The sequence below is a fragment of the Ictalurus furcatus genome, chromosome 12, assembly GCF_023375685.1.
Source record: "Ictalurus furcatus strain D&B chromosome 12, Billie_1.0, whole genome shotgun sequence".
NCBI classification, from domain to species: domain Eukaryota; kingdom Metazoa; phylum Chordata; class Actinopteri; order Siluriformes; family Ictaluridae; genus Ictalurus; species Ictalurus furcatus.
In genome coordinates this window covers 15,866,166-15,885,118 of record NC_071266.1, presented here as the reverse complement: position 1 = coordinate 15,885,118, position 18,953 = coordinate 15,866,166, and the positions used below count along the sequence as shown (strand labels likewise).

The window sequence follows — 18,953 nt, the reverse complement described above, 5'->3', positions numbered from 1 at the left end:
TATGCTGTGGGGGCATTTTGCTGTCATGATCTGCCTGCCTAAGAGGGAAGAGTAACTGTAAATCAATACAAAGTTATTCTGACTTATATCCTTTACCCTATGATGAAACATTTCTATCCTGATGGGACTGGTCTCTTCTAGGATATCAATGCCCTGTCCACAGGGCATGAGGGCTCACTGAACGGTTTGTTGATTTGAAAAATGATGTAAATCATATGCTTTGACCTTCACAGTCACCTGATCTCAACACAATTAAACACCTACTGTATGGGAGATTTTGGACTGACATGTTAGACAATGCTTTCTACCGCAACCATTAAAACTCCTGCAATATATTTTGGAAGAATGAAGTTCCATTGCAGTTCCATAGAATCTCTGCCAAGGTGCTGCGAAGCATTCTGGCAGCTCATGGTGGACAAAATACTTATTAGGACTTTTTTGTTGTTGTTTTTCATTTTTCACTTGTCTGTATTCACCTATTACAACTAAGTTTTGATTTCTGTGTACACAATGTCTAGCTATGGCTGTTGAACGATGACTTACATTTGGTGCAAAATCTATAAGTCCAGACTTCATCTGATGTTGTTTTAGAATGTGGATCTTCATCCTTTGTGATTTTTGTGGATCCCCACCCTTATGTTTATTAATTATCTCCCCACCTGTATACTTTCCAATCTGTTTCCCATCAGAGCCTTACAGTCCTGCAGTATGGGTGATGATGTTCGTCATGTGCCTGTCTGTGGTGGCTGTAACCGTTTTTATCTTTGAGTTTTTCAGCCCTGTTGGATACAACCGAAGTCTACAAAGTGGAAAGAGTAAGTAAAGTGATTAAAAAGCTTTTTTGCCTTAGGCACATCTAGAGATGAAATCAGCAGTGCATAACTTTGCTTATTACTAGACTAAAATATGCAGTAATTTTTTATAATAATCTGAATCAGCAGAGCATGTCTGATTCTGGGCTCAAACTATCTGTACAGCCTTTTCCCTGTACTACTGCCAGCCCTAAGATGTCCTAATGTTTGTCATTTCTCTCTCAGGGGCAGGAGGATCTAAGTTTACAATTGGAAAATCTGTGTGGCTGCTGTGGGCTCTGGTCTTTAATAACTCAGTTCCTGTAGAAAACCCTAGAGGAACCACAAGTAAGATCATGGTGCTGGTTTGGGCTTTCTTCGCTGTTATCTTTTTGGCAAGCTACACTGCTAACCTGGCTGCCTTCATGATCCAAGAGGAGTACATAGACACAGTGTCTGGCCTCAGTGACAAGAAGGTAATTGAACCATACAATGTAGTGTTTTCATTTTATAATTTGTTAACAAATGAATACAGAATTTTATTATGTATAATTTTGATTATATATATTTTGGATGTACACTAAGACATATGCAACATAATAATGACATGAATGTTATACTGGAAGACTATTTAGCATGGTTGTCATGTCGTCACAGGCCACTGCCTCTATTTCCCAGAATACACCACAAACTACAAACATGGCCAATGATGACTACACTTGCTCCCCCACACACACATGAACACGTTCACCTTCCCTGGAGTTCTAATTAGAGACACCTGCTCTCAATCACACGAATATCCACACACTCCTTTTAAGAGACTCTCACAAACACACAACAGATTGTGAAGTAAACGCTCAGTTGCCTTGTCTCTGTCATTATCCAAGCCTTATGTTGTGTTTGTTTATTCTGGTTCTGACTTTGTTTATATCCTTGACTTTGTATATCTGCCGTGCCTGTTTTGGACTGTTTGCCTGATCAATTGACCTCTGCCTGTTTTTGTTTACTGATTTCTGCCTGCTCCTTTGGATTGTTGTATTCTATTAAACCACGATACCTGCAATTGCTTCCACCTGTGCCTCCATTACGTGACAGATTACTTTGCCTCAACATGGAAGCAGCAGGTGCGTCGGACTGGCGACAAGCTGTCATGGGAGAACACCACCAACACCTCGTCCACCTGACCGAACAGGTCACTCAACTCTCCCAAAGCACGCCAATGGCCATGTAGACCTACACCATGCTTCCACAGATTCCAGCACCAGAGAAATATGCAGGTGATTTGGCACAATGCAAGGGATTTCTCCTGCAATGCTCATTATTCTTTGCCAGCTACACAGGCACGCCGAGGCATGCAAGATAACCCACTTCATGGAACTGTGGACTGGCAAGGCTCTCACCTGGGTGACGGCGGTGTGGGAGCGAGCCTGCAAGCCCATTGCTTCATATGAACAATTTATGGGGCTGATGACTCGCCCAAGGAGAGGAAATTGGAGAGGAGCTTTTGACCATAACTCAGGGTCCGCACCGCATAGCAGAAAAGTCTTCGAGTTTCAGACCATCACTGCAAGAAGTGAACAGAATGAATCCGTACTGAAAGATGTGTTTTGTAACAGACTAAACCTGGAAATATTGACTGAGCTGGCATGGCGTGATGACAAACTCCCCCTCGACTCGCTCATCAACCTGTCTATTCGTCTTGATTGCCTGCTTCATAGCCGTCATACAGCCTGGAGCGAGGGAGCTCTCACTGCACCGTGTACCACCTCAGAACCCCTGCAGCTAGGGCATTAGCTCCAATTGGGGGAGGGATTATTTCACACTTCACAGAGCCTCTCTCCCTTCAGATCAGCGTATTCCATAAGAAAGAGATCACCCTCTACATCATAGTCTCTGCCCGACATCATCCTAGGACTTCCCTGGCTGGACCAACATAATCCTACTATCTCCTGGACAGACAGATCTCATGGTCTCCATATTGTCAAGCACAGTGTTTCCAAGGTGCCATCATCCTTCTGGCTATGACCACCTTCAAAAGTCCAGCACAACTAACCCCAGTGCACATTCCACTTGAATACAAGGAGAAAGCCAGCCAACTACCACCACACCGCCCCTATGAGTGTGCCATCGACCTGCTTCCTGGAACCAGTCCACCACAGGGAAGAATGTATCCGCTGTCACTGGCTGAACAAAAAGCTATGGAGGAGTACATTCCGGAGGCACTCCAAAGAGGATACATCAGACCTTCCATGTTTCCTGTGTCAGCTGGGTTCTTCTTTGTGGAGAAGAATGGAGGCAGACTCAGGCCATGCATAGATTACTGGGGCCTTAACCAATGTTCAGTCAAGTACCGTTACTCCTTGCCACTGGTTCCCACAGCCCTGGAACAGCTCAGATCAGCAAAAGTGTTCACAAAGCTGGATCACTGCAGTGCATATAACCTGCTCTGTATCCGAGAGGGAGATGAGTGGAACACAGCCTTCAGTACCACCTCTGGCCACTATAAGTACTTAGTCATGCTGTATGGGCTTGCTAATACCCCCTCAGTATTCCAGTGCCTCATCAATGTCATCCTGAGGGACCTGTTGGGGAAAAGTGTGATCACATACATTGATGACATCTTGGTATACTCCAATTCCCTTGAAGAACACATCCTCCATGTTCACCAGATGCTACAAAGACTTCTCCAGCACAAACTCTACGTCAAAGCAGAAAAGTGTGAATTCCACCAACTCACCATATCATTTCTTGGCTATATCATCAGCCATGAGGGAGTCACCATGGACCAAGACAAGGTGATGGTGGTGGTGGATTGGCCTACTCCTCTCACAGTCAATGAGTTGCAACAATTTCTGGGCTTTGCTAACTTTTACAGGTGTTTCATAAGAGGATTTAGCTACATAGCACACCCATTGCTTAGGGGCAAACCAAGGCATCTGCCGTGGAATCCAGCCGCCGAAGCAGCGTTCGAACAACTCAAACAGGTGTTCACCACAGCTCCCCTTCTTAAGCACCCAGATCCCACAAGCCCTTCACTGTGAAAGTAGATGCAACAGAGACTGGAGTAGGGGCTATTCTGTCTCCGAGGTTTGGGGATAAACCCAAACTTCACCCAGTAGCCTTCTTTTCCAAGAAGCAGTCATCAGCAAAACAGAACTATGATGTGGGAAACAGAGAACTCGTGGCGGTCAAATTAGCCCTTGAGGAGTGCTGACACTGGCTGGAGGGAGCTGCACACCCATTCATCATCTTCACAGACCATAAGAACTTTGAATATCTCCGCACTGCCTAGTGTCTGACACCGTGTCAAGCTCGATAGTCTCTGTTCTTCTCTCGTTTCCAGTTCACGCTCTCCTATAGACCAGGGTCTGAGGATAATAAGGCTGAGGCACTTTTCCGTTTACATGACCCAGAAGCACAAGATAACCTAAATGAGTTCATTATACCACCTACATGTATCCTCAGCTCCATTGAGTGGGAGTTAGATCGAACTATGGCAAGAATACCAAGATTACAGATCCCAGCTGCCTGTCCTCCTAGGAAACAGTTTATGCCTGAGTAACACTGGCTGGAACTCCTCTGATGGGCCCACACGGCGGGGCAACAGGCCACCCAGGCACACAATGCACCTACTATCTGATATGCGAGAAGTACTGGTGGCCCAACATGCTGAGGGATATGTCTAAGGTGGTATCGGTATGTTCCACGTGTGCCCAGTCTAAGGTCCCTCGAACATTGCCAGTGGGCAAACTCAATCCTCGGCCCATTCCTGGATGTCCCCGGTTACACATCTCCATGCACTTCATCACCAACCTGCCAGAGTCACAGGGGAACACAACCATCTACGTCTCATCCCACTGTCATCCATCCCGTCAGCCTTCACCACAGCAGAATTGCTGTTCGATCAGATGTTCCGATACTTTGGGATCCCCGAGGAGATTGTCGGTGATCTGGGACCACAGTTCACTGTCACTAGTATGGTCCAGCTTTATAAGCAAAATGGGAACCACAATCAATCTAACCTCAGTCTACCATCCACAAGCCAACAGCCAAGTAAAGCGGGCAAACCAAGAGATTGGGTGATTCCTCCGGACATTCTGTGCAGCTGACCCAGAGGACTGGTCTAGATTCATCCCCTGGGCCGAATATGCCCAGAATTCCATACGTCACTCAGAAACTCACCCCATTCCAGTGTGTCTTAGGCTACCAGCCACCGCTGTTCCCTTGGAACACCAGCATCACCGACTCCCCAGCTGTCGACCAGTGGTTCCAGCAGAATACACACCAACGCCTAACACAAGCCACCCGCATCTACAAGCAGAAAGCTGATTGTCATTGCACTGAGCATCCACATTACCAACCTGGTGACAGAGTCTGGCTCTTGACTAAGGACCTCAGACAACACAAACCTGCAAGAAACTCAGGCCCTGTTTACACTAGTGTGTTTTTGTTTTAAAAAAGTGTTTTAAAATGAAAATGATCCTTGTCCATACTGGCATTTCCACTGAGTGTCAGAAACGATCTCTGACCAAAAATGCATGTCAACAGGAAGTTGGTTGCTAGTCACTGACAGGTACAACAATGAGCATGATGGTGAGGAAAAGCAACAACGTCTTCGTGTGGACAGATGATGAGGTGGAATTGTTACTCAAAGTAACTAATGACTACAATCATAACTAATGACTATCATGTCATCACAGGCCAGTTACTCCATTTCCCAGAATGCACCAAGAGCTACAAACATGGCTGAAGACGACTATACTTCACACACACACACACACATTCACCTTCCCCGGAGTTCTAATTAGAGACACCTGTTCTCAATCACACCCACACCCACACGCTCCTTTTAAGAGACACTCTCTCACACACAGCAGATTGTGAAGTAAGTGCGCAGTTGCCTTGTCTCTGTCATTATCCAAGCTTTATAGTGGTTGTTTATTCTGGTTCTGACTTTGTTTATATTCTCGGCTTTGTATATCTGCCTTGCTTGTTTTGGACTGATTGCTTGATCGATTGACCTCTGCCGTGTACTGATTTCTGCTTCCTCCTTTGGATTGTTGTATTCTATTAAACCACCATATCTGTACTTGCAACCGTCTGTGCCTCCATTACATGACAATGGTATTATGCAGTGTGAAATACAGCCCACATGTGACTCTAATGAGGATCTAATTAAATGCTACCATTTTTGTAATATTACAGAACCATTATGAGATAAAAAAAAATTACTTAGATCCAGGTAAAAGAGCAAAACCTCTTGGTTGCTCTGCTGTAATCTTACATTGTGTTGCATGCTCTGGGCCACATGCATTCTTTCACGTTTAAAGTGGGGGCTTGATAAGCAGGCATATGACAAATGAGTACAAATTTCCTCCCAATTTTGACATGACACCCCTCACAGTGCTGACTGTTAAAAAAATCATATGCAGTCAATCCTTTGCAATTTGCATACCGGTCAAACAGCTCTACAGATGATGCAGTTGCTTTAGCCATGCAGACTGTTCTCATTCACTTTAACAAAAAGAACACCCATGTTAGAATGCTGTTCATTGATTAAAGTTCAGCATTCAATGCAATCATTAAGCTCATCACCAAGCTTAATGCTTTATGGCTGAACACCCACCTGTGCAATTGGATACTGGACTTTCTGACTGTGAGACCTCAGGAAGTGAAGATTGGCAACTCCATGTCTTCCATGCTGACTTTGAACACAGGCACCCCACAAGGATGCATGTTCAGCCCACTTCTGTACTCCTTTTTCACACACAACTGTGTGCTGAATTTTGCTACCACTACCATTCTAGGCCTGATCACCAACGGGAACGATACAGCCTACAGGGATTAGACCAGAGCGCTGTCACAGTGGTGCTGACAGAAACCTGTGTCTCAATGTCAACAAAACAAATGTCAACAAAACAAAGAACTTCAAGTTCCTGCCTGGGTGTGCACATCACCGACGACCTTACGGGGACCGGATTGCAAGGTTCGCCCACCAGAGACTTTCCTTCCTAAGGAGGCTCAAGAAATGTGGTCTGCCCTATACCATCCTCACAAATCTGTACCACTGGACTATTGAGAGCATCTCTGCTGCTCTTTAAATAAATACACCCAGCCTCATTCCAATATTATATTCTATTTGTTCTTTTTTTCACTTCTTTCTGCTGCTCCCATTTGGGATCACCACAGCGGATCATAATCCGCATATTTTAATTCTGGCATGAGTTTTATGCCAGATGCTGACACAACCCTCCCCATATTTTGGGCTTGGGACCGGCGTTGAGAGCGCACTGACTCATGCAACCCTCCAGTGGTTGGGGTCGATTCCCTGGCTGGGAATCGAACCCGGGCCACAGTGGTGATAGCATCACATACTAGCCACTAGTCCACCAGGTAACCATTATATTAGAAGAACGTTATAAAGAAGGTGCCTGTGTTCTTGTCTGTTCTATCTGTGCCTTAGCAGGGTTGCAGAGCCTCACCACAAGCATTTCAATGAAGCTTTGTCTCTGGCATACTGTGCATATGACAGATAAAATGACTCTGAGTTTAATATTTATTCATTTTTCATTTCACTTCATGGGTTGTCATGGCAACAGGTTGAGAAGTTCACCCTAGACTGGCCGTAGATTCTAGCTTCTCCAGAGTATTCTCTTCCAACCCAATTATGCAATATAAACACTCCAACAGGTCCTGGGTCTGCCCCAGTCTCTACATACCTGGTCTTGCATTTGGAGATGTTGATTTTCATCCCAGCTGTTTGACTCTCGGCAACAAAATATTCAGGTTCATGTTGGAGGTCTACCTCGGTTTGTGCCAAGAGAGCAACATAATCTGGAAATATAGTGGACACCTCTCTAACACTGACTGTTTCTTGATATCCTGTCTTTGAAAACCACAAACAGGAATGGAGACGAGACACATCATGGATGGTGTCTGACAGCCATCTTAAACGGTTTCAACTTGATGGCAAAAAGGCAGGCACCGCTCTCACTGTGCTCATACAGAGACCAGACTGCACAAAGTAGTGGCACCCACAATAACTGTCAAGGCACACCATCATAGGTCGGATCTAAATCTACAAAACACGTGGGCTGGTTTGGCATACTCCCATAACACAGTGCAAAGCTGTCAAAGGTAAAGAAAAGTTGGTCCACAGTTCCATAGCCATTCCAATGTCGAACCTGCATTGTTCCTTCTGAATCCTATTTTCCACAGATCACATGGAGTTTCCTCTGTAGAGCCCTGGCAAAAACTTTTCCCAGGGAGGCTGAGGAGGGTAATTCCCTTACACTTGGAATGTACCTTTTGGTTCCCGTTTTAAAAATAGGGACCATCATCCCAGTTTGCCAGTGTATTCAATATCTCCAGCTAAATCTCATTCACCTGCACCCTGCATGCCACTATGAAATTTTCTAACCTCAGTCACAGCGATGGTCTAGAAAACAGCTGCTATTAATTCCACTGATTCTCTGTGGATTGTGTGTTTTTTCAACTGCTTTCAGTATATAATAGGTTTTTGACCTGTATACAATAACCATGTTTGAGAAATATAATTTGACCAAAACAGTATTAGTTTTAATTAAATTAAATTAAATTAAAAATTAAATACAAACAGTTAGACTTTTGAACCCTACTGTATTGTGGCAAAAAAAAAAAATCCATTTTCTTTTGCCAGGAATACCAGTCATAGATTGGGCCAGATATGTCTGTCTTTTTTTTGCCTGTAGTTCCAGCAGCCCACAGAGCAGTACCCTCCACTTCGCTTTGGCACTGTCCCAAATGGCAGCACAGAGGAGAATATTCGTAGCAACTACCCTAACATGCATCAATTTATGGTGCGCAACAATCAGAGAGGAGTCGAGGAGGCCATCGACAACCTTAAGACTGGGTGAGTGGAAGATATCTTTTAACAAAGAGCAAAAAAATATAGTCTTATAGAAAAGCCTTCACTCCCATACTAAGCTACATTATTTGTTTCTATTTTCAGTGGTTAATTCTGTGGAGCCTTAAGTAATATTGTATAAACTGACCCGTTTTATCAGATACGGATGCAAAAACTGTGTTAATGTGTTCTAGACATTAAAATTAAGATTTTATTTTAATGTAGCAGGAAAGACAGATGTGGGTTACAGCATGGAGCACAGCATAGACATTAATTATTTTGTCGGCTGTCGGATTCTGTTGGATCTCAGAGTGGGTGTGAAAGCTGACTTCCATTCTTTGTGTGAAGGCACTGGAAACACCATAATTGCACTGAAATTGCTACTTTCCCAACAACTAAGCTTTTTGGTTTTGTTTGAAGCAGTATTTGCTATCTTAGCAAAGCAGGGGATTCATGAAGGAAAGTTGTCTTATAGTTCTCTGTAACTTCAATTTGTTCAGTTGTATAAGAGGTAAGGGTAATTTCTATTTGACAGTGCTGATTTTTCAGTTAACATAAGTTACCTAAGAAATCTCATTTCATGCAATAGCTACTTTGGTTCTTAATATGCATTTTCTTATAACAGCATATTCATATGTAACATATATTCCGATATATGGGCGTGTTAGCAACAATTAATTTTCAATGATTTTGGTCTTTAAATTTAATATCGTCGCCCTTGGAATTGATGCAGCACAATACATTAAGAAAGACATTGTTCCTTTATATTGCCAAGCCCCTGATAAATATCATGCAGATGTCATTGTGGCACAAGTACTAGACAAGACTTAATTCAGGATGGGTACACAAGTGCTGATGCTAAATTAAGCTCTCTGTCTCTCTCTAAACTTTTAACAATTAATTAATAAATTTCTCCCATGTCATTCTATGCCACTTTCTACTGCTTTCTGCTTACAGCAAACTGGATGCCTTTATCTACGATGCAGCTGTGTTAAACTACATGGCACGGAAAGATGAGGGTTGTAAAGTGATGACCATTGGTTCAGGGAAGGTGTTTGCCACTACAGGATATGGCATCGCCCTGCACAAAAACTCACGCTGGAAGCGACCTCTAGACCTTGCTTTGCTGCAACTGGTGGGAGATGGTGAGAAGATTAGAGGTCAATTTAGTTAGTTAAATTAGCATGTTATTGGAAAATGTTTGCCATAAAGCATTAAGAATTGTTAACACATTGGTTCACAATAGATAATGTCACAAAAACTTATTTCAGGTGCCACAAACCCCTTTACACATTCAAGATTTTTAATGAACAAATATACACTGAGAAAATCGAGATATTAGGTATTCTATTGTCGGGCGGCAGAGACAGTGACAGTTGGAGGTTAAGAGCTTTTATTTTGAAACGGGCAAATGAATCCAAAACGTGAGGTAGAATCAAGGTCACAATACAGGCAAGTCAGGTGATGTACAAAAAAAGTAAGTTGAGCAAAAGACAAATACATAAACCAAAGAACCAGAATCATAGTCATAACCAGAAACACTATATTAGCACAATAAGGCTTGGTATTACAGATACAACACACTGACCATATACTGCGCATGTGGTAATGAATAGTGTCCTTATATACTGTGGTGGAATTGAGTCCAGGTGTGCATGATTAGTAATCAGGTGAGTGTGGATGGGACAATGAGTGTGTGACTTGGGAGTTGTAGTCCATGGCGGCCATGTTTGTAGGCTGCCCTGAGTTCTGGGAGTTGTAGTCAGCAGCCATGCTTGTTACTTGGAATGGGAAGCAATTCCACATGCAAACTCAACAGGGCAGAGGCGGGAATTGAACCCCCAAGCCCAGGGGTTCAAACGTGCTAACTACTAAGCCTTTGTGCCCCCTAGTTTCCCAAATGAGATAACGTAATACGTTGTAAGTATATACTAATGTATTAAGTTGTAAGTAGATACAAAATATACCAATACTTTTACATAGAATTTCATGTCTATGCAACATGAGAGTGCAAACGGATTGAGACGGATACAAATGCAGTAAAAAGCTTTTATGTGAATGGTAAACAGACAAATCCAAAATGATAGACAAAGTCAGAATCCAACAAAATAGGCGTGGGTCAGGCTATGTACAAACAGGTAAAACTAGGCACAAATGGGAAACACAAAAACGAAAGCAGGATCAAAGCCATGAAACAAGAACAAAGATCAAACGCCTTGGTATGGCTCAAGCGGCAAAACACTGAAACAGTACTTCACGATGAGACAAAGAAACACAGGGGTGTAAATATACAATGTAACAGATGGGGCAACATGGAACAGCTGATGACACTGATGACAATGATGACACATAGGGGAAACAACCAATCACAAAACAAGGGTGGAGACAGGACACAACCCAAAACAAAACACATGACAAAGCAATGTGTTGGTCACATGCTGGAGCTCTGGAGATGAGGCCACCACGTTGACCTCTAGCTGGATCTCTGCAGGGGAGACCACCTTGTTGGCCTCTGGCTGGAGCTCGCCAGGAAAGGCCACCCTGTCAGCCTCTGGTTCGTGGGTTCAGCCATCAGTCTGGCCTTCCCCAAAAATGTTTCTAAATTTAAGCAAAAGTCTGCATTACTGTAGATTACTCTAGTGAGCTCGACATACGGTGGCATTCAGCCAGTTCCTTCCCTGTTGTGTCGAGTTCACCCAGGCATCTACAAGTGGAGCCCGGGCCAGCTGTAGTGCGAGGGAGGCACAGAAGGTGAGTACGGCAGCCCGCCAACCCCCGCAGACAGCCAAGGGAAAGGGGCGGCCACAGTCGCTGCCTGCTACTAGCCCTGATCTGAGAACGGTCATAAAGGTCAAGCAGACAAAAGAGGAGCGGTCCTGAGGGGCTGTGGAGGGATGTATCCGGGGACATAAGGTTGTTAGGGCAGTTTGCCACCAGTGCTACTGTAGGGCCTCCCCAAGCCAAGGCTGTCCAAAGTTTTCAAAAGTTACCGTCACTAAAAGACTATCTGGCAGCATGGAAACTGCTGCCAAATGTGTCTCCATGGGTTCTGTCTACCATAGAAAAGGGTTACCGGGTCCAGTTCAGAGCTCGACCTCCCTCGGTTCAGAGGTGTGCTCACCACAGTAGTCAGCACAGACCAGAACCCAACATTAGTGCAGGAAGTAAGATCCCTCTTGGATAAGGGGGCCATAGAACATGTACCCCGTTCCCTGAGGGAGGAAGGGTTTTACAGCCGTTATTTCCTGGTCTGCAAAAAAATAGAGGAATATGTTGCCAATTTTTGATCTGAACTGTACTCTTCAGACATACAGGTTCAAGATGCTGACACCAAAACTTATCGTTCCACAGATTCAGTTTGAGGACTGGTTTGTGATAATAGATCTAAAAGGTGCATATTTCCACATGGAAATATCACCCAGTCACATGAAGTTCCTGGGGTTTGCATTGGAGGCAACGCATACCAAGATCGGGTTCTTCCCTTCAGGCTAGCTTTATCCCCTTGCACCTTCACAAAGTGTATGGATGTCATTCATTCTCCATTGTGACTCCAGGGCTAAACTATGGGCTAAACTAGTGTACTAAACTACCTGGATGACTGGTTAATTATAGCATGATCCAGGGAACTGGCGGTTTAACATCGAGATATTGTTCTCGCCCACATGAAGAGCTTGGGGCTCAGGTTGAACCTCAGAAAATTATGCTTTCTCCAGTGCAGTGGACAACTTTTCTAGGGGTTATAAGGATTCTACTACGATGAAGTCGTTTCTATCCAACATGCGTAGGGTCAATCCTATCAACATTGAGCAAGATAAAGCTGGATCTTGGCATCCCTTCCACTGTCTATGAGAGACTGTTGGAGCTTATGGCAGCAGCAGCCAATATCATACCATTGGGCCTATTGCACCGGAGACCATTTTAGTGGTGGCTGAGAAGTTGGGGGTTTCGTCCGAGGACAAAACCTCTGAAAGTAATCAGTGTCACGCGGCGATGCCTATGTGCTCTGAGAATTTGGAAGTGTCCCCGGTTTCTAGCCTTGGGTCACACTCTTGGGGTATCTCCTTAGCGCAAGACGGTAGTGACAGACACCTCCCTCACGGGCTGGGGCACGGCCTTAGACGGCTGGCCAGCTCACGGTCTCTGGAGCGGCCCTCATCTGGAGTGGCATATAAATTGCCTAGAAATGCGGGCCATATTTCTAGCACTGAAATTCTTTCTTCGTCATTTGAGAGGTTACCATGTGTTTACAGACAATACAGGGGTGGTCTCATATATCGACCACCAGGCAGGATTATGTTTGCGCCCCCTGTTCAGGCAGGCACAACTAATTCTTCTCTGGGCTGAGGGAAAGTTTTGTCAGTGAGTGCAATGTACATTCTTGGTAACAGGAATGTCGGGGCAGACATCCTGTTGAGCAGGGGCTGAGGCCCAGGGATTGGTGGCTCCATCCACAAGTGGTGGAGTCCATATGGCGGCGGTTTGGCCAAGCGGGAGTGTATGTGTTTGCCTCTGAGGAGACAACACACGGCCCGCTGTGGTTCGCCCTCTCTCCTCCCGTACCATTAGGGCTGGGTGCCATGGTGCACATGTGGCTGAGGTCACATCTATATGCTTTTCCCCCGATCGCTCTGTTCCCACAAGTTCTACCGAGAGTTCGCCAAGATGGTCTATGTCTGCTGCCAGTAGCACCTTATTGGCCAGCTCGATTATGGTTCTGAGAGACAATATCCCTAATAGACGGCCCATCTGCAGGGATCTACTGTCTCAAACCGGAGGGCTGATTTATCACCCTCGGCTGGAACTATGGAAACTGTGGATCTGGCCCCTGAGGGGCACCAGCTCATAGATTCTGGTCTCACAACTGAGGTTGTAGAGACCATGTAGTATGCTAGAACACCATCCACGAGGATTTGTATGTGCTCAAGTGACGACTTTTTGTTTCGTGGTGTGAGGAACGTCAGCTAGACCCAGTGAACTGCGCAATAGCTACAGTCCTAGAGTTCTTACAAGGATGTTTCTCAGTGGGGTTGGCTCCTCCTACAATCAGGGCCTGCGCGGCTGCCATTTTGGCCAGCCACACCCCTATTGATGGAGCCTCTGTGGGGCAACATACTCTAACTTCGAGGGATATCTGCAGACCACACATACCTTCCTGGGACCTTTCTGTGGTCCTGGAAGGTCTGTCAGGTGCCGCAAATGAGCCCTTAGTGTCAGCCTCTGAGAAGCTTCTGACTTTAAAGGTAGCTCTTCTGCTGGCCCTGACATCTCTTAAGCGAGTAGGAGATCTACAAGCTCTCTGTTGCCCCTTCCTGCCTTGACTTTACCCCTGGATTAGCCAAGGCCTTCCTGTATCCTAGGACAGATTATATTCCTAAAGTGCCTACATTTGCTGCTCAGCCAGTAGTGTTGCAGGCTTTCTGCCCTCCTCTGTTCCTCATACTAGAAGAAGAGAAATTGTACCGACTGTGTCCAGTAAGGGCTCTCTGCACTTACGTCCAACACTCCGGCCAGCTGCTGGTCGGCAACAACAGAGGTGATCCTGGTGTTGAAACAGCGCATCTCTAATTGGTAAATGGCACACTTACATAGCGCTTTTATCCAAAGCACTTTACACTGTTTCATTCACCCATTCACACCAATGGTAGCAAAGCTGCCATGCAAGGCACTAACTTGCCATCAGGAGCAACTTGGGGTTCAGTGTCTTGCCCAAGGACAATTCGGCACATGGAGTCATGCGGGCCGGGAATCGAACCGCCAACCCTATGATTAGTGGACAACCCGCTCTACCAACTGAGCCACAGCCGCCCTAATTGGATAGTGGACTCTATCGCTTATGAGGCGCGCGGTCTCGCTATGCCTCTGGGCATAAGGGCTCATTCCACTAGTGGGGTCACCTCCTCGCAGGCTTTGTCCAAAGGGGTATCCTTACAGGATGTGTGTTTTGTGGCGGGGTGGTCTACGCCGCACACATTCATTTGATTTTACAGCCTGGATATACATTGCGGCCCAGGCTCGAGTATCTTGCAGTGACCCTCGGGCTTGGGTTTTTTTGAACAGGCCATACCCTCATTATGATGGAGTGGGTATTCTCGTTCCCGCAACAAGACGTTGCGTAGCTTTGTCATACTGGGGCATGCCTGTGAATTGCGTCTTCGCTTCAGATAATAGAGGCTGATGGCGTGGTTCACAGGTGTCGTTTATATATCATGCGACCTGCTTAATTGCCATGTCACCTGCGATGTCACCACGGCAGGCCTATAAATAGAGATGATGTTACACAAGCTTCAGATATCGGACCCTTACGAGAATGCCTCCCACAGCGTTCAGGTAATGCAACGCCTAGTCCCCTTCTCAGGGAACAGGGTTACATGCGTAACCCAGACGTTTTCCCCCACCTACCTTTTTCAGATTTGCTTAAAGTTTTTTTATGGGAACATATTGTGTATCTTAGTTAAATAGAGAACATGAAATTAAGTTTTATTTATTTATTTATTTATTACATGAAATTAGGGAAGATCTCAAAGTTAATTAAAATTATAATGAGTAGACAAAGCTTTTTTTAGGCAGTAAAGACTACTGAAACAATGCCAGTTTTGTCCTTTTAAATAAACGTAATGAATGTGTGACTTAATTCACATTATTTTGTTTCTCATTGCCTGTTCAATTGGCTAATATTTCAGTATTTTTTTTTTTAAATGACAAACGTATAAATTAACCACAGGCCAATTCACTCATGTTTATTTTTCTTTCTTATTACTATTGTTGATTTTTATTAAAAATTTTATTTGATTATAAGATTATACATGCTGAGCTATGGAAAAAATAAATTTTGATAGCGATCTAAATCTATTGATCTACAATCTCTAGAAGATCTAAATGCATGTAACATGTCTTCTGCCAATGCTCTTGTCTTGTCACTGTTCTTTATGGTGACTCTTTTTTGATGAATGAAATATTGGCTATTATTGGTCATCAGTCTGGAGCTTTAATCTTCAAAACACTGGCTGTCTTAGCATATTGTAGAAACCAGCATATTTCAGATGTTCATCAAAGCTGTTATGATCTTCATCCATCCATCTTTTTCTGCCATATGGGCTTCCTTTTCTTCCCTGTTTTTCATCTTTTCCCCATCATGATCTTTTTTTTAACCTTCAAGTCAATAATAATGTAAACTAGACAGAAATCTCAGCTATTTCCAAACTTATCTTTTTGTGCTCCTCTTCTAATGAATAAATGACTTGGTTTCCCCAAAATAAGTCTTTAACCCTATTCCTTTCCTTTCATTTCTTTCATTCTTTCTTGCTCAAATGTATTCTTTCAGACTCTCATGGGTCTGGTTATTTCCTCATCTATTGTATTTGTTTGTTTGTTTGTTTGTTTGTTTGTTGTTTCACCAGATGAAATTGACATGCTTGAACGCCTCTGGCTTTCTGGCATTTGTCATAATGATAAGATTGAAGTGATGAGTTCCAAGCTGGACATAGATAACATGGCAGGTGTCTTCTACATGCTACTGGTGGCAATGGGTCTCAGCCTTTTGGTCTTTGCCTGGGAGCACCTGGTTTACTGGAAGCTGCGCCATTGCTTGGGTCGTTCAAAGGGATTGGACTTTCTGCTGGCTTTTAGTCGGGTTAGTGAATAAGGACTTTGTTGTCATAAAGAAAAAAGCAGAATTTAAATTCATTATAACATGAAAACATAACTGGATTTGTATGTGTCAATGAGGACACATTTATTCTTTTTTAATCTTTTCCAGGGAATGTACAGCTGCTGCAATTTTGAAGATGAAACAACCCCTGTAGGTAACCAAATGACACTTCCACAGTACCATCCCATCTCCACTATGCCCCCTCCTGCTCCGCCTCACATGGTGACTACAAATGTAGCCAACTCTTCCATCACAACCGCACAACAGCAACAGCAGCAAAAACTTCACCAGCAACAGCAACAGCCAGTGTACAATGCCCTTCTTCCTGGATCTCTGCCAACAGCTGGGCATTCAGGCATGGCACTTGGACCTTCAAACAGCCCAATTCTTGGAGCACCCATGCCATGCTCTACATTTTTACCTCGTCATGATCGACGACTGGCTGTAGTGGATCGGTGGACACGTCCAAAAACTGGCCCTGACAAGACAAGTGCCATCAGTAGTGGGATCACAGACGTTGCACAATTCCCACAGGCCATGCCTCCACAGTGGGCTGCAGTAGGTGGGGGAGAAGGAGGTCTGGATGAATATAAAAGATACTATGGCCCAATTGATCCAGAGGGATTAGGAGTCTCTGGAGACCCACAAAGTGTAGTTTCCCAAACTCCAAAAACTGCACATCAAACAAAGTCCATGGGAAACTCGAGGTTGCCACAGAAAAAACAACCGTCTGGGCATTTACCCATAAACCCAGCTTTGCATCATTCTTCTTCACCACAGCAGTCTTTCTGGAGGAGAAGCAGTCTTTCAAAAAGAAAAGGGTCTGGGGGACCCTTATATGAAAATATCCTTCCTTTGGGACGGAGAGGTGGGGGCAGGTATGGAGGGAGGGATGGAGCAGGGAGGAGAGGTCGTCGTCTTCCTCCTTTGCCTCTTCCTATTCCTCTTCCCTTTTCCTCCCCTAACCAAATTCCTCTTTCACCCTCAATTTCTGTGCACTACATTTCCACTTCCTCTAGCACATCTAGCTCCTCTTCCACCTCCTCCTCTGTATCAGTCTCGCGATCTAATTCTCCTTCCTACTCTACTTCTTCTTACTCATCATCACAGAGTTTCAAATACAGGGCGGGTGAAAGAGATGCATATGATGAGTTTGACACAGATGAACTTACAGAGGAGTCCAGCCTTCTTTTGGGTAGGAGAAAAAGTCGTTCACACATGTCATCTCGGTCCCTGCCATGCAGTCCACCTCCCCCCATACCACCACGCAAACCTTGCCCACAAAAGGCACAGATGAGAGACAGCACCACTAGCCAGCTGGCACAACTCCAGGAGTGGTGGGCTTCATGGGGGGAAAAAGAGAGAGCTAGAAGAGCAGGTGGAGGGAGAGGTAAGGGCAAAGAAGAGAAACGATATTATAAAGAGAGAGAAAGAGAGAGAAGGAGGAGGAAGAAGGGTCGAAAGAAAAAGAAGAGAGGAGAACATAAGCGAGAGAGAGAGCACAAAAGACATAAAGTAAAGAAGAAAAAGAAAAAAGATGGGAAATCCAGGAAAAGGGAGAAGGAAAAGCGATCTGGTCAAGAAGAAGGTGAAATTGATGGTAAAGAGATATTTGAAAAAGGGATAGAACAGAATCTGCCTTCCTACCCTGAACTTAGGCGTAGCTCTTTCCAAAAGAAGAGTGAAAGCTCTATGCGGAGTTATGACTGGGATATAAAAAGAGAGGGAGGAAGGAGAGAGAGTGATAATCAAGAGGGTGGTGATGAAGAAGGAGCTAGGAGAAGAGAAAAGCACCACAGGAACCCTCAGTCCTATCACCATTCCAGGCCAAAGTCTAACAGTAAGCGCTATCCCACTTCAAGTAAATGCTCAACATCAGTTAAATTTTGGGGTAGTGGGAATGCACATTCTGAATCTCCATCTTCTTTTCTTCCTCTTTTTCCTCTTAACTATAAAAGAACACAGTCTTTTGGGTCTGAAAGAGAGGAACATGGGAAAGGAGGTGAGATTCGCCCCCTTTTAGGAAAGAATGGAAAAGGTAAGACCTGCTCAAGAGAAGGCCTGGCATATCATGAATGGGATTCAGAAGAAGAGGAAGGGGAAGAATCAGAAGAGAGAGATAGAACTGAAGAACGAAGAAGAAGAAGAAGAAGAAGAAGAGAGAGCAGAGTAATAGAATCAGAATCTGAAAGGGAGAGAGACAAAACTGTTGAGATCTATACGGATGATGAAGGTTCTTCAGGTGAATTTGGCAAGTTTGAGAGATACTGGGAAGGGCATGAAGGAAGGGCTGTTGGAGGCATTGGGGGTGGAGGCTGGTTTTTTGGCACTTATCCTGCTAGGGAGAGAGGGGGCAGTATAAACAGTAGAGATGACCTTTTTTTGGGGTTAGGAGGTAGGGAAAGCAGCTGTGGTTTTGGAGGAGGCTCCAGATGGGGGTCTGGAGGTTTAGGATCAAATCAGTGGCTGCAATCACCTTTGACTCCCCCACCCCCACGAAGATACTGGTCTGTAGACAAATTACCTGTGAAGACTGAAAAGAAGTCTAAAAGGAGATCACAGGAGAAAAGTGAATGCCATACTGCCTGTTCTTGTCAGTCGCCCCACCACTATAAGTGGAACCGAGTGA

The 18,953-nt window shown here is 44.6% G+C and overlaps 1 protein-coding gene across 1 annotated transcript in view; it reads left to right on the top strand.

Annotated features, from left to right (window-relative positions):
* grin2da (glutamate receptor, ionotropic, N-methyl D-aspartate 2D, a) overlaps positions 1-18,953 on the top strand; it is a 53,312-nt gene that overhangs the window by 33,868 nt on the left and 491 nt on the right. Inside the window, 6 exon segments of the mRNA XM_053638126.1 lie at positions 690-815; positions 1,038-1,267; positions 8,522-8,682; positions 9,634-9,821; positions 16,074-16,306; positions 16,433-18,953. The exon segment at positions 16,433-18,953 is cut by the window's right edge and continues 491 nt beyond it. Coding sequence (XP_053494101.1) covers positions 690-815; positions 1,038-1,267; positions 8,522-8,682; positions 9,634-9,821; positions 16,074-16,306; positions 16,433-18,953 — 3,459 coding nt within the window.